Source organism: Odocoileus virginianus, chromosome 28 (assembly GCF_023699985.2).
Source record: "Odocoileus virginianus isolate 20LAN1187 ecotype Illinois chromosome 28, Ovbor_1.2, whole genome shotgun sequence".
NCBI lineage: Eukaryota > Metazoa > Chordata > Mammalia > Artiodactyla > Cervidae > Odocoileus > Odocoileus virginianus.
Window position 1 is genome coordinate 35,486,010 of NC_069701.1, and position 15,919 is coordinate 35,501,928.

Here is a 15,919-nt window from a genome sequence, read left to right on the forward strand (position 1 = left end):
CCTGCCACTCCCTTCTACTTTTGAGTTCAATCTTTCCCAGCATCAAGGTCTTTTCCAATGAATCAGATCTTCTCATCAGGTGGCCAAAGTACTGGAGCTTCAGTTTCAGTATCAGTCCTTCCAATGACTATTCAGGGTTGATTTCCACTAGGATTGACTGGTTTGATTTCCTTGCAGTCCAAGGAACTCCCCAGAGTCTTATTTAGCACCACAATTCAAAAGCATCAATTCTTGGGCACGGACTTCTTAATGATCCAATGCCCGCATCCATACATGACTACTGAAAAAATCATAGCTTTGACTATATGGACCTTTGTCCGCAAGTGATGTATCTGCTTTTTAACATGTCTTGATTTGTCATAGCTTTCCTTCTAAGGAGCAAGCGTCCTTTAATTTCATGGCTGCAGTCACTGTCTGCAGTGATTTTGGACACACTAAATACATTTTTTTTAAAAAAATTATGATGCCTGGATTTTACATTTAGGGTGAAATGCACTCTGATTTCATTTTTTGACAAGTAGCCAGGACATGGAAATTAAAAAATTAATACACATATTTCCAATTTGCAAGTAAGGCAAGAACATTCTACCAAGGGTAGTTTTCACATATTATATCTTTTCTAACTGTACACCTTCACACAATTTAAAGCTTTGTGATACTAAAATTCATTTCTAGTTTGTTTTTTCACTACACTTAATATTGAAAAATAAAGTGCCTTTTTCATTTCTGGTTTCCTCAGAGTTATGACAAGTAGTGGGATTGCTGAGTCTTATGGTGGTTTTATTCTTAGTGTTTTGTTTTTTTTTTTTAAAGAATCTCTATGCTGTTTTCCATAGTGATTGTATCAGTTTGCATTCCCACCAACAGTATAAGAGGGTTCCCTTTTCTTCACACCCTGGCCAACATTTATTGTTTGTAGACTTTTTGATTATGGCTATTCTGACTGGGTTGGGAAGATCCCCTGGAGAAGGGAAAAGCTACCCACTCCAGTATTCTGGCCTAGAGAATTCCATGGGCTGTTTAGTCCATGGGATCACAAAGAGTCGGACACAACTGAGTGACTTTCACTTTCATATTCTGAATAGTATGAGATAATACCTCATTGGGGTTTTTATTTGCATTTCTCTAATAATGAGCAAAGTTGAGCATCTTTTCATGTATTTATTAGCAATCTCTATGTCTTTGGAAAATATCTGTTTAGGTCTTCTGCCCACTTTTTTAAAAAAACTATTTTTTTATTAAAGGGTAATTGTTTTACAGAATTTTGCTGTTTCCTGTTAAACCTCAACATGAATCAGCCATAGGTATACATATATACACTTCCCTTTGAAACCCCCTCCCATCTCCCTCCCCATCCCACCCCTCTAGGTTGATGCAGAGCCCCTGTTTGAATTTCTTTAGCCATACAGCAAATTCCTGTTGGCTATCTATTTTACATTTGGTAATGTAAGTTTCCAAGTTACTCTTTCTATACATTTCACCTTCTCCTCCCCTCTCCCCATGTCCATAAGTCTATTCTCTATGTCTGTTTCTCCATTGTTGTCCTGTAAATAAACTCTACAATACCATTTTTCTAGATTCATATATATGCGTTAGAATACGGTATTTATTTATGTTTCTCTTTCTGACTCACTTCACTCTGTATAATAGATTCTAGGTTCATCCACCTCATTAGAACTGACTTAGATTCATTCCTTTTTATGGCTGAGTAATATTCCATTGTGTATGGAATAACTTCTTTATCCATTCATCTGTCGATGGACATCTAGGTTGCTTCCATGTTCTAGCTATTGTAAATAGTGCTGCAATGAACAATGGGATACATATGTCTCTTTCAGTTTTGGTTTCCTCAGGGTATATGCCTAGGAGTAGGGTTGCTGGGTCATATGGTGGTTTCATTCCTAGTTTTTTAAGGAATCTCCACACCATTTTCCATAAAGGCTGTATCAATTTACATTAATACATTACATTACATCACAAATTATTACATTACATTACAGTGCAAAGGCAATCCCTTTTCTCCACACCTCCAGCATTTATTGTTTGTAGACTTTTTGATGAGGGCCATTCTGACTGGTGTGAGATGATATCTTATTGTCATTTTGATTTGCATTTCCCTAATAATAAGTGATGTTGAGCATCTTGTCATGTGTTTGTTTGCCATCTGTATGTCTTCTTTGAATAAATGTCTGCTTAGGTCTTTTTCCCACTCTTTTTTTTTTTTAATAATTTTTTTTTCCAATGAGTTTAAATGCATTTTACTTTTAGACAACCTACATGACAAGTTTTTCTCAAAAACAATGCCTCTGCTCCAAATAAATCAACGTTCAAAACAAATGAAGAGCTCGAGATGACATCAGTCCCATCTGTCTAAGTCCTGGTGTTGTGTGAATGACCACTCTTTGATTGGGTTGTTTGTTTTTCTGGTATTGAGTGGTTTGAGCTGCTTATATATTTTGGAAATTAATCCTTTGCCAGTTGTTTCATTTTCTATTATTTCCCCCCATTCTGAGGGTTGTTTTTTCACCTTGCTTATAGTTTCCTTTGCTGTGTAAAAGCTTTTAAGTTTAATCAGATCCCACTTGTTTACTTTTGTTTTTATTTCTTTTTAGGAGGTGGGTCATAGGGAATCTTGCTTTGATTTATGTCATCTAGTGTTCTGCCTATGTTTTCCTCCAAGAGTTTTATAACTTCTGGTCTTACATTTAGCTTTTTAATGCATTTTGAGTTTATCTTTGTGTATGGTGTTAGGAAGTGTTCTAATTTCATTCTTTTACATGTAGCTGTCCAGTTTCCCCAGCACCATTTATTGAAGAGACTGTCTTTGCCCCATTTTATATTCTTGCCTTCTTTTTAAAAAATAAGGTACCCAAAGGTGCATGGGTTTATTGCTTGGGCTTGTTTCTGTGCCAGTACCATACTGTCTTGATGACTGTAGTTTAGTAGTATAATCTGAAGTCAGGAAGATTGGTTCTTCCTGCTCCATTATTCTTTCTCAAGACTGCTGTGGCTATTCAAGGTCTTTTGTGTTTCCATATGAATTGTGAAATTTTTTGTTCTGGTTTTGTGAAAAATGCCATTGCTAATTTGATAGGGATTGCATTGAATCTGTAGATTGCATTTGGTAGTATGATCATTTTCACAATATTGATTCTTCCTACCCAGAACATGGAATATCTCTCTAGCTGTTTATGTCATCTTTGATTCTTTCATTAGTGTCTTATAATTTCTGTATGCAGTTCTTCTGTCTCCTTAGGTAAGTTTATTCCTGGATATTTAATTCTTTTTGTTGCAATGGTGACTGGGATGGATTCCTTAATTTCTCTTTCTGATTTTTCATTGTTAGTATATAGAAATGCAAGTGATTTCTGTGCATTGATTTTGTATCCTGCAACTTTGCTAAATTCACTGATTAACTCTAGTAATTTTCTGTTACTATCTTTAGGGTTTTCTATGTACAGTATCATGTCATCTGCAAACAGTGAGAGTTTTACTTCTTTTCTGACCTGGATTCGTTTTATTTCTTTTTCCTCTCTGATTGCCATAGCTAGGTCATCCAGAACTATGTTGAATAATAGTGGCAAAAGTGGACACCCTTCTCTTTTTCCTGATCTTAGGGGGAATGCTTTCAGTTTTTCACCATTGAGAATAATGTTTGCTGTAGGTTTATCATATATGGCCTTTACTATGTTGAGGTAGCTTTCTTCTATGCCCATTTTTTGAAGAGTTTTAATCATAAATTGCACAAGAGTACTGGAGTGGGTTGCCATTTCCTTCTCCAAAATTGGTGCTGAATTCTGTCAAAGGCTTTTTCTGCATCTATTGAGATTGTCATATGGCTTTTGTCTTTCAGTTTGTTAATATGGGGTATCCCATTGATTGATTTGCATATATTGAAGAATCCTTGCATTCCTGGAATAAACCCAACTTGATCATGGTGTATGAGCTTTTTGAGGTATTGCTGAATTCTGTTTGCTAAAATTCTGTTGAGGACTTTTGCATCTATGTTCATCAGTGATATTAGCCTGTAGTTTTCTTCTTTTGTGTTGTCTTTGTCTGGTTTTGGTATCAGGGTGATGGTGGGCTCATTGAATGACTTTGAAAGTGTTCCTTCCTCTGCAATTTTTTGAAAGAGTTTTAGAAGGATAGTATTAGCTCTTCTCTAAATGTTAGAATTCTTCTGTGAAGCCATCTGGTCTTGGGCTTTTGTTTTCTGGGAGATTTTTGATCACAGCTTCAATTTCAGTGCTTGTAATTGTTCATAATTTCTGTTTCTTCCTGGTTCAGTCTTGGAAAATCGAACTTGTCTAAGAAACTGTTCATTTCTTATAGGTTATCCATTTTATTGCCATATAGTTGTTCATAATAGTCTCTTACAATCCTTTGTATTTTGGCATTGTCTGTTGCAACCTCTCCTTTTTCATTTCTAATTTTGTTGATTTGATTCTTCTCTGTTTTTTTCTTGATGAGTCTGGCTAAAGGCTTGCAATTTTATCTTCTCAAAGAACTAGCTTTTAGTTTTATAATTCTTTACTATTATTTCCATCATTTCTTTTTCATTTCTTTCTTCTCAGATCTTTGTGATTTCTTTCCTTCTACTAATTTTGGGGTGTTTTTGTTCTTTTTCCAGTTGTTTTAGGTGTAAAGTTAAGTTGTCTATTTGATGTTTTTCTTGTTTCTTGAGGTAGGATTGTATTGCTATAAACTTCCCTCTTAGAAGTGCTTTTGCTGCATCCCATAGATTTTGAGTTGTCATGTTTTCATTGTCATTTGTTTCTAGAAATCTTTTGATTTCCCTTTTGATTTCTTCAGTAACCTGTTGGTTATTTAGAAATGTGTTGTTTAATCTCCATGTGTTTGTGTTTCTTACCACTCTTTTTCTTGTAATTGATATCTAGTCTCATAGCGTTGTCATCAGAGAAGATGCTTGATATGATTTCAATTTTCTTAAATTTACTGAGATTTGATTTGTGACCCAAGATGTGGTCTATCCTGGAGAATGTTCCATGTGCACTTGAGAAGAAGGTGTATTCTTCTGCATTTGGATGGAATGTTCTGAAGATATCAATGAGATCCATCTCATCTAATGTATCATTTAAGATTTGTGATTCCTTATTAATTTTCTGTTTTGACGATCTGTCCATTGATGTGAGTGGAGTGTTAAAGTCTTCTACTATTATTGTGTTACTGTCAATTTCTCCTTTTACATCTGTTAGTGTTTGTCTTATGTAGTGAGGCACTCCTATGTTGAGTGCATAGATATTTACAATTGTTATGTTTTCCTCTTGGATTGATCCCTTGATCACCATGTAGTGTTCTTTCTTATCTCTCGTAATCCTCTTTATTTTACAGTCTATTTTGTCTGATATGAGGATTGCTACTCCAGCTTTCTTTTGCTTCCCATTTGCATGAAATATGTTTTCCATCCTCTGACTTTCAGTCTATATGTGTCTTGAGGTCTGAAATGGGTTTCTTGTAGATGGAATATATATGGGTCTTGTTTTTGTATCCATTCAGCCAGTCTGTGTCTTTTGGTTGGAGCACTTAATCATTTACATTTAAAGTAATTATTGATATATATGTTCCTATTGCCATTTTCTTAATTGTTTGGGGTTGATTTTGTAGATCTTTTCTCTTCTCTTGTATTTCCTGACTATATAAGTCCCTTTAACATTTATTGTAAAGCTGGTTTGGTGATACTGAATTCTCTTAACTTTTGCTTGTCTGAAAAGCTTCTTATTTCTCCATCAATTTTGAATGAGATCCTTGCTGGATACAGTAATCTCGGTCGTAGATTTTTTCCTTTCAGTACTGTAGATATATCCTGCCATTCCCTTCTGGCCTGCAGAGTTTCTGCTGAAAGATCAACTGTTAAGCGTATGGAGTTTCCTTTGTATGTTACTTGTTGCTTCTCCCTCGCTGCTTTTAATATTCTTTGTGTTTAGTCTTTGTTAATTTGATTAGTATGTGTCTTGGCATGTTTCTCCTTGGGTTTATCCTGTATGGGACTCTGTGCCTCTTGGACTTGATTGACCATTTCCTTTTTCATGTTGGGGAAGTTTTCAACTATAATCTCTTCAAAAATTTTCTCATACCCTTTCTTTTCCTTTTCATCTTCTGGGAGCCCTATAATTGGAGTGTTGGTGCATTTATGTGGTCCTAGAGGTCTCTGAGACTGTCCTCAGCTCTTTCTATTCTTTTTACTTTATCCTGCTTTTCAAAAGTTATTTCCACCATTTTACCTTCCAGCTCACTAATTCGTTCTTCTGCTTCAGACAGTCTGCTATTGATTCCTTCTAGAGTATTTTTGATTTCAGTAATTGTGTTGTTTGTCTCTGTATGTTTATTCTTTAATTCTTCTAGGTCTTTGTTAACTGATTCTTGCATTTTCTCCATTTTGTTTTCAAGGTTTTTGATCATCTTTACTATCATTATTCTGAATTCTTTTTCAGATATTTTGCCTATTTCCTCTTCATTTATTTGGACTTCTGTGTTTCTAGTTTGTTCCTCCATTTGTGCAGTATTTCTCTTCCTTTTCATTATTTTTATTTATTTATTTATTTTGTATGTTTATTAGTCTTTAGGTTTTATTTTTGTCTAAAGTTATTGTGTTTGAGGTCTGCTTTTCCCGGGCCTCAAGGAAAGTTGAATTCTTTCCTTGAAGAAGGTTGAATTCTTTCTTCCTTTTCCTTTCTGCCTTCCTAAGATTGGTCCAGTAGTTTGTGTGAGCTTTGTATAGGGTGAGATTTGTGCTGAGTTTTTGTTTGTTTGTCTTTCCTCTGACGGCAATACTGAGTGAGGTGATAATCCTGTCTGCTGATGATTAGGTTTGAATTTTGTCTTGTTTGTTGTTTAGGTGAGGCATCCTGCACGGGGTGCTACTGGTGATTGGGTGATGCTGGTTCTTGTATTCAAGTGGTTTCCTTTGAGTGAGTTCTCACTACTTGATATTCCCTAGGGTTAGTTATCCCAGGCTGCTTGGCTTGTGGGGACCCTGCTGGTGCCAAGTATGCAGGTACACGGACTGCCTCTGTCACAGGAGTTATGGCCCTATCAGAGTCTTTCTTCCAGCCTCTTGTAGCTGGCAATCTGAAGGCCTCTTTGGCCAGTCTTTCTCCATAGCTCCGCCCATTCAGGCACTTAGAGGGCTCCCTTGCCTGGGGTCCTTCTCTGCTGTTCAGTGAGTCAGGCACATAGAGGGGCCCCCCTGGCTGGGGTTCTACTCTGTAGTTTGGCATATCAGTGACTGAAAGGAGCACCCTGGGTGGGGTCCTAATCTAGTTCAGTGCGTCAGGCATTTGATGGGCCAGCCTCTCTATTGTTCAGCTGCCGATGCTGGCAGGTGGGGAGAGAGAGGCTATGGTGATGGCTTCACCTCCTACGTGTGACTCAGCAGTATTGCCTTGCTTCCATGGCTGCCGGGCTTTCCTCCACCAGTGTTTCCCACCCCGATCTCCTCCCTCACCTCCCCTCCGTCTGTCTCTCCGCAGTCAACAGCAGCCCTCGCCCTGGGATTGCTCCACAATCCCTAAATTCCAGCTCTCAGCTGCTGTGCCTTCCAGAAGACCAGCGTTCCTGTCTGGGGTATGTATTGTTGTGGCAAGGACTGTCTGATTCTCATTCCATTTAGGCTGCCACAGATCAGCTGTTTCACTCTCAGCCTTAAATGTTTCTCCTCTGACTCAGACAATTGCCCTGCCATGGCGATCGGACCCCTGCTTCAGTTCCCCCACCCACTGAGGGAAGGTCCAATCCTGCTAACACTCCTGTTTTTCCCCCTGGTTCCTTTGTCCTACCAAGTTATTCATGGTTCTATGTATTCTTTTCCACTGCTCAGGTACTCCTGCCTGCTCTCAACTGGTGTTCTACATGCACTTCTGTGTCTGAAAGTGTATTCCTGATGTATCCATGGGGAGAGATGTACTCCGTGTCCACCTACTCCTCCACCATCTTGTTCTCAGTCTCTGCCCACATTCTGATTGGGTTGTTTTTCTGGTATTGAGTTGCATGAGCTGCTTGTGTATTTTGGAGATTAATTCTGTCAGTTGTTTCATTTTCTATTATTTTCTCCCATTCTGAGGGCTGTCTTTTCATCTTGCTTATAATTTCCTTCATTGTGCAAAAACTTTCAAGTTTATTAATGTCCCATTTGATTATTTCTGTTTTTTTAAATTACCGTATGTAAAATAGATAACCAGTGTGAGTTTGATGTATGACACAGGGCATGAAAAGCCAGTGGTCTGTGACAACCTGGTGGGATAGGATGGGGAGGGAGGTGGAAGGGGGCTTCAGGATGGAGGGGGCACATGTATACCTATGGCAAATTCATACTGATATATGGCAAAAACCATCACAATACTGTAAAGTGAGTATCCTCCAATTAAAATAAATAAATAAATTAAAAAGAATAAAGTGCCTGGCAATTAAAAAGATAATCAATCACTACATACAAAAAGTATGAAAGGAAGCTGGCTGTATTATCTACTCAATGATTGAAGACTTGAACCCTGATTAATTTATGTTACTCTAAACAGGATAGGAGAACTCCCTGGTGGTTCGGTTGGTAAAGTTTGCCTGCAATGAGGGAGAACTGGGTTCAATCCCTGGGTTGGGAAGATCCCCTGGAGAAGGTAATGGCAACCCACTCCAGTAATCTTGCCTGGAGAATTCCGTGGATAGAGGAGCCTGGTGGGCTACAGTCCATGGAGTCATAATGAGTCAGACACGACTGAGTGACTAACTTTTACTTTCAAACAGGGTGTGACTCAGGACAGGACTGTATGCTTAGGACATGATCGAGCATACACCTAAACTTATAAGAAGTAAATGGGGTCTTTACCTCAGTCACGATGGTGGAGGAGAACAAGCTATGGTCATACACCCAGCCGTCCACACAGGGCTCCGTGTCCAGGTCAGTCATGTTGGGGAAGGTCCCATTCAGGTGAAGGAGCTGCCACTGCGGGTGGAGGAAGCGGCGACACTTCTCTGGCTTCAAGTTTGAATCCAGTGGGATGGAGAGTCTCAGGAGGACATCAGGGCTGAGGATCGCAGTGGCATTATCAGAGACAGTGGCATTATCGAGGATGTGGACCCAGCAGCGATGACCAGGAACAGCTGCAGTGAAGTTCTCCAACAGTGAGTGACAGACTACTATCATGAGAGAAGGGAAAATTAAAGCCATCTGAAGTATCTGGAATTTCCCCAGGCCACCAACTTTATCCAGGAGCTCCTCAAAGGCCATTGCGAACAGGTGATATTCAAGAGGAGTCAAAATGACTTTACAGAGAGACGTTCAAAGGGAGAAAATGTTTTCTTTAATTCACACTAAGTCTATGTGACCTCATGCCAGTTTCTCATGCCTGGGTCTAACCCACCTCACTACTGTAACAGAGCAATGGAAAGTTTCCCTAGTCCTTTTGAAAGCATGGGCTGGTTTCTTTTTAGCAAAGTTATGGAGAAAATTATTTACCAAAGATATCTGTATCTGATCAACATTAAATCTGTTTAAAGATTTACTCTCTGAATCTGTTTGTCCTTTGTGATTCTGTGAAACTGGCATAGGACTTTGTCATGTACATGACCTCTGAATAACCTTAAAGTAAGCCTGCTACACAGTCTTCAGTCATTTCTAAAAAATGAAACTTGAGAGACACAAGGACTATTCTAGGAAGGAGTAGAAAACAGATTTTTCTTGTTTGCGCTGTAACAACACACTACTCAAGAAAATACAATCCTCTGCTCTTAATTAAAGTGGCATGTGGTACAATTTCTAAATGGTTCAAAGTTGGGAAAGGCGAACAACGAGGCTGTATGTTGTCACTGTTTATTTAACTGATATGCAGAGTACATCATGCGAAATGCCAATCTGGATTAATCATGAACTGGAATCATGACTGCTGGGAGAAATATCAACAACCTCAGATTTGCATATGATACCACTCTAATGGCAGATAGTGGAGAAGAATTAAAGAGCCTCTTGATGAGATTAAAAGTTCAGTTCAGTTCAGTCGCTCAGTCGTGTCTGACTCTTTGTGACCCCATGGACTGCAGCACACCAGGCCTCCCTGTCCATCACCAACTCCCGGAGTTTACTCAAACTCATGCCCATTGAGTCAGTGATGACATCCAACCATCTCATCCTCTGTTGTCCCCTTCTCATCCCACCTTCAATGTTTCTCAGCATCAGGGTCTTTTCAAATGAGTCAGTTCTTTGCATCAGGTGACCACACTATTGGCGTTTCAGCTTCAGCATCAGTCCTTCCAATGAACACCCAGGACTGATTTCCTTTCGGATGGACTGGTTGGATCTCCTTGCAGTCCAAGGGACTCTCAAGAGTCTTCTCCAACACCACAGTTCAAAAGCATCAATTCTTTGGCACTCAGCTTTCTACATAGTCCAACTCTCACTTCCATGCATGACTACTGGAAAAACCATAGCCTTGACTAGACAGAACTTTGTTGGCAAAGTAATGTCTCTGTTTTTTAATATGCTGTCTAGGTTGATCATAACTTTTTTTCCAAGGAGTAAGTGTCTTTTAGTTTCATGGCTGCAGTCATCATCTGCAGTGACTTTGGAGCCCCCCAAAATAAAGTCAGCCACTGTTTCCACTGTTTCTCCATCTATTTGCCATGAAGTAATGGGACTGGATGCCATGATCTTAGTTTTCTGAATGCTGAACCTTAAGCCAACTTCTTTACTCTCCTCTTTCACTTTCATCAAGAGGCTTTTTAGTTCTTCTTCACTTTCTGCCATAAAGGTGGTGTCACCTGCATATCTGAGGTTATTGATATTTCTCCTGGCAATCTTGATTCCAGCTTGTGCTTCCTCCAGCCCAGCGTTTCTCATGATGTACTCTGCATATAAGTTAAATAAGTAGGGTGACAATATACAGCCTTTTCCTATTTGTCTAACTCAATGAAACTTTGAGTTATGTCTTGTAGGGCCACCCAAGATGGATGGGTCATCATGGAGAGTTCTGACAAAATGTGGACATTATGGAGAAGGGAATGGCAAACCACTTCTGTACTCTTGCCTTGAGAACCCCATGAACAGTATGAGGGTAAAAGAGGAGAGTTAAAAAGCTGGATTGAAACTCAGCATTCAAAGAACTAAGATCATGGCATCTGGTCCAATCACTTCATGCAAACTCAAGGGGGAGAAAATGGAAGCAGTGACGGATTTTCTGTTTTTGGTCTCCAAAATAATTGTGGACAGTGACTTCAGCCATGATACTAAAAATGCTTGCTCCTCAGACAGAAGGCTATGAAAAACCTTTTGTTGGTTTTCAGTCACTAAGTTACATCCACTCTTTGTGACCCATGGACTGCAGCCCTCCAGGCTTCTCTGTCCATGGAATTCTCTAGGCAAGAATACTGGAGTGGGTAGCCATTTCATTTTCCAGGGGATCTTCCTGACCAAGGATCAAACCTGTGTCTCCTGCACTGTAGGAGGATTCTTCACCAACTGAGCCACCAGGGAAGCCCATTATGTTGAAGTAGTTTCCCTCTATGCCCATCTTCTGAAGTGTTTTTAATCATAAACCTGTGTTGAATTTTATGAAAAGCTTTTTCTGCATTGTTTGAGATTAAAAAAAATTAATTTGTTGTTGTGGTGCATCACAGTGATTGATATGTGGATATTGAAAAATTCTGCATACCTTGTATAAATCCCATTTGATCATAGTGTATGATCCCTTTATATGTTGTTGGATTCAGCTTGCTACTATTTTGTTGTGGATTTTTGCATTTATGTTCATCCGTGATATTGGCCTGTAAGTTTTTCTTTTGTGTGTGTGTGATGTTTGTCTGGTTTTGGTATCAGAGGTATGGTGGCATCATAGTATGAGCTTGGGAGTGTTCCTTCCTCTATAATTTTTTATTACTTTTTTTTCCTGTCTACACTGTGTGGCATGTGGGATCTTAGTTCCCTGACCAGGGATGGAACCCAAGCCCTCTTCAGTGGAAGCACAGAGTCTTAACCACTAGATCACCAGGTAAGTCCCTTCCTCTACAATTTTTTGGAAGAGTTTCTAAAGGGCAGGTGTTAATGCTTCTCTAAATATTTGATAGAATTCATCTGTGAAATTCTCTCTCCTGGACTTTTGTTTGTTGGGGATTATTAATCACAGTTTCAATTTCAGTACTTGTAATTACTCTGTTCGTATATTCTGTTTCTCCCTGGTTTTGTCTTGGAAAGCTGTACCTTTATAAGAATTTGTCAGTTTCTTCTAGGTTGTCCTTTTCATTGGCATACTGTTGTATTTCTGTGGTGTCCCTTGTAACTTCTAATTTTATTGGTTTGAGTCCCCCCCCTCTTTTTTTTTTTTTTTTTGAGGAGTCTTGCTAAAGATTTATCAATTTTGTTTATTTTGTCAAAGAACCAACTTTTAGTTTTATGGATCTTTGTTTTTGTTTTCTTTGTCTCTATTTCATTTTATTCTGTTCTGATCTTTATGATTTCTTTCCTTCTACTAACTTTGGGTTTTGTTTGTTCTTCTTTCTCTAGTTGGTTTAGGTGTGAGTTTTTGAGATTTTTCTTGTTTCTTGAGGTTAGATTGCATTGCTATAAACTTCCCTCTTAGAACTTCTTTTGCTGTGTTTCATAGCTTTCGGATCGTCATGTTTTCATTGTCAGTTGTCTAGGTATTTTTTAATTTTCTTTTAGTTTTTTTCACTGATCCACTGATTAATAACATTTTGTTTTACCTTTTTGTGTTTGTGTTTTTTTCAGTTTTGTTTTCCCATAATTGATTTCTAGTCTCATAGCATTGTAGTTGGAAAAGATTCTTAATACAATTTCAATTTTCTTAAATTTATCAAGGCTTAGTTTGTGGGCAAATGTGATCTTTCCTGGAGAATATTCAATGTGCTCATTGGAAGAAAGTGTGTTCTGTTTCCTTTGGATGAGTGCTCTATAATTATCACTGAAGTCTATTTGATCTAATGTATCATTTAAGGCCTATGATTCTTTATTAATTTTCTGTATGGATGTTTATCTCCATTGGTGTAAGTGGGTGTTAAAATCTTCCATTTTTATTGTGTTACTGTCAATTTCTCTTTTTATGACTGTTAGCATCTGCCTTTATGCTGAGGGGCTTCTATGCGGGGTGCATATATATTTACAATTGTTCTGTATTTTTCTTGAATGATCCCTTTATCATTATGCACTGTCCTTCCTTGTCTCTTAATATTATTTATTTATTTGGCAATGCCAGGTCTTATTTGCAGCATGCAGGATCCTCAGTTGTGGCATGCAAACAGTTGTGACATGCAGGATCTAGTTTCCTGATCAGGAATCAAACCCAGGCCCCCTGCATTGGGAGCACAGAGTCTTAGCTACTGGACCACCAGGTAATTATTTTTCCTTGTCTCTAGTAACAGTGGATATATATATATATATATATATATATATATATATATATATATATATATTATTCCTCTGGCTGTGGTGGATCTTCATTGCCGCATGTGGGCTTTCACTACCTGTGCTGAGTGAAGGCTGCTCTCTGTCACTGTACACAGGCTTCTACTCGTGGTGGCTTTCTTTGCTGTGGAGAAGAGGCTCTGAGTGCCCAAGCTCCAGCAGTTTCAGCCTGTAGGCTTAGTAGTTGAGGCTCATGGACTCCAGAACATAGGTTCAATAGTTGCATGTGTGAACGTCACTCAGTCGTGTGTTACTCTTGGTGGTCTCATGGACTGTACAGTCCATGGGATTCTCCAGGCCAGAATACTGCACTGGGTTGCCATTTCTTTCTCCAGAGGATCTTCCCAATCCTGGGATCTAACCCAGATTTCCTGCATTGTAGGCAGATTCTTTACCAATTGGGCCACCAGGGAAGCCCTCAGTAGTTGTGGTCATGGGCTTTGTTGCTCCATGGCATGTGGGGTCTTCCTTGACCAGGGATGGAACTGGTGTCCCCTGAATTGCAAGGCAGATTCTTCTGGACCACTGAAGCACCAGGGAAGTCCCACTGCCATGAGGATTTTATATAGCAATCTATATATGTACAAAGTTATTTTAAGTGGTTGGCTTCTTAATTTCAAATACATTTCCATTCCCTGCATTTATGTACTCCTTATAATTATTGCTGGTTTTGATATCACATTTGTATGATGATGTCTTATAGTTACTTTATGTTTGCCTTTACTTGTGAGCTTTTCCATTTGTGATTTTCTTATATCTAGTTGCCTCTTCAATACATCCCTTACCTGGAGAAGTTCCTTTAGAATTTTTGTATGGTAGTTTGACTGTGCTGAATTCGCTTAGTTTTTGCTTGCCTGCCAATTTTTATTTCTCTGCCTAATCTGAATGAGAGTCTTGCTGGGTAGAGTATTCTTGGTTGTAGGTTTTCCCCTTTAATCATCTAACAATTATTGTCCACTATTATTTATTTATTTATTTTTACTATGGACCATTTTTTAAAAGTCTTTATTGAACTTGTTACAATATTGCTCCTGTTTTATATTTTGGTTTTCTGGCTGCCAGGCATCTGGGATCTTAACTCCCTGACTAGGGATGGAATCTGCCTCCCCTTGTTTTGGGAGTTGATATCTTAACCACTGGACTGCCACAGAAGTCCCTTTCTGCACTTTATTGATGGGAAAATGAGGCAGTATATTGTATCGGACAAAAAATTTGTTTTTTTTCTGTCAAATGTTACTGAAAACCCTGAACAAACTTTTTTACCAACACAATCAGTGACTCATTCCTGTATTTGGCTACCAAGATGGAAGTGGCAGAAGTACTTACAATACTTGTTGGTGTTTGAGCTTATAATATTTAGGGACTTCTTTCTATTTTTTTAGAATATGTGCTATAAATATACACTATGTGCACAAAATTGATAGAACACATGCCAAGCTTTGGGAGGAAATCATGCTTGTGAGTGACTATCAGGTTTAAACTTTGAAGTTTCTTGGAAAATTTCCTGGTGAATAAACAGAGAGCAGTTTGACTCCAAAGTCTGTGATCCCTTGTTTATAGTACATGTTTTAAGTATTCATATGTTCCTAGAATTTGTATAACAGAACATGAATTTATATTTTTGATTCAATAAGTGAAGTGGTGGATTTTAGATAAAAGGCAAAAAAAAAAATTGTTGTCAAAAATCATGTGACAAATAAGCAAGAGATAGTTGACTGCACTTATGTGTAATTCTTGCATCAGGTGGTTAGTAGAATCTGCTCAGTCAGTACTGATAAGTACTGATTATCAGCAATCAACCACTTGAGGGTTTAAAGGAACATAAAAGTTTGCACAGAGACACGGAGTAAAGAATGCTGAAATAACCCAGAATATGGAGGTGAGCAGGAAAAAGAAGTGGTTATTGGGTTGGAGGGAAGACAAATGGTAACCTGCTTTCTCCTTATTGAGATAGACAAACTGCTTTTCTATTAAAAACAGGGACATTCAGTTGAGAATATAAACTCAGTTCCTTCTCTGTCATGTCTGTCTCATAGAAAAGAAGTTTTGCGTACTGTGAAAATAGCGCTTCATTTAGCTCAGTTCCTGATGTGAATCTCCAGTAAATGTGCTCTCCTGGATTCCCTGTACCCTTCTTTGGCCTCATTTCCAAAGTATTAGTGTTGCTATAGAATTTCCTTGTGTCTCCCTAGCTCCCTACACCATCTTTCATATTATACTCACACCTGTTCTTGCATGCATAATATGTTATACTAGAAAGAAAAATAATGTATCTCTCTTGTCCAGTTGGGTGCCAGTGCTCATCACAATACCTGGTGCTATGTTGGAAAATGATACATATTTCTTGCTGTTAGAGGGTTTGACAGTGACCATGCAGGAGGAACTAGACACAGCACAGACCAAAACTACTGTTTGACTTGTTCTGCACACCCAACCTTTATAAAGGGATCTGTCTCCTGTACTTTGTGAGGTGAGCTTCACAGAGTACATGACAGC

The 15,919-nt window shown here is 38.5% G+C and overlaps 1 protein-coding gene and 1 long non-coding RNA gene across 4 annotated transcripts in view; one reads left to right on the forward strand and one right to left on the reverse strand.

Annotated features, from left to right (window-relative positions):
• LOC110145294 (solute carrier family 22 member 10-like) overlaps positions 1-9,428 on the reverse strand; it is a 27,724-nt gene extending 18,296 nt beyond the window's left edge. For both annotated transcript variants that reach the window (XM_070457518.1, XM_020905516.2), the window contains exon 1: positions 8,840-9,428. In XM_070457518.1, coding sequence (XP_070313619.1) covers positions 8,840-9,241 — 402 coding nt within the window. In that variant the 5' untranslated portion in view covers positions 9,242-9,428. The remainder of the gene's footprint in view (positions 1-8,839) is intronic.
• Positions 7,102-15,919, forward strand: part of LOC139029663 (uncharacterized) — a 29,491-nt gene continuing 20,673 nt past the window's right edge. Inside the window, exons 1-3 of one of the 2 annotated variants that reach the window (XR_011484381.1) lie at positions 7,102-7,584; positions 7,838-11,993; positions 13,215-13,350. This is a non-coding gene — a long non-coding RNA (uncharacterized lncRNA). The remainder of the gene's footprint in view (positions 7,585-7,837; positions 11,994-13,214; positions 13,351-15,919) is intronic. The other variant, XR_011484380.1, reaches the window with a different exon arrangement.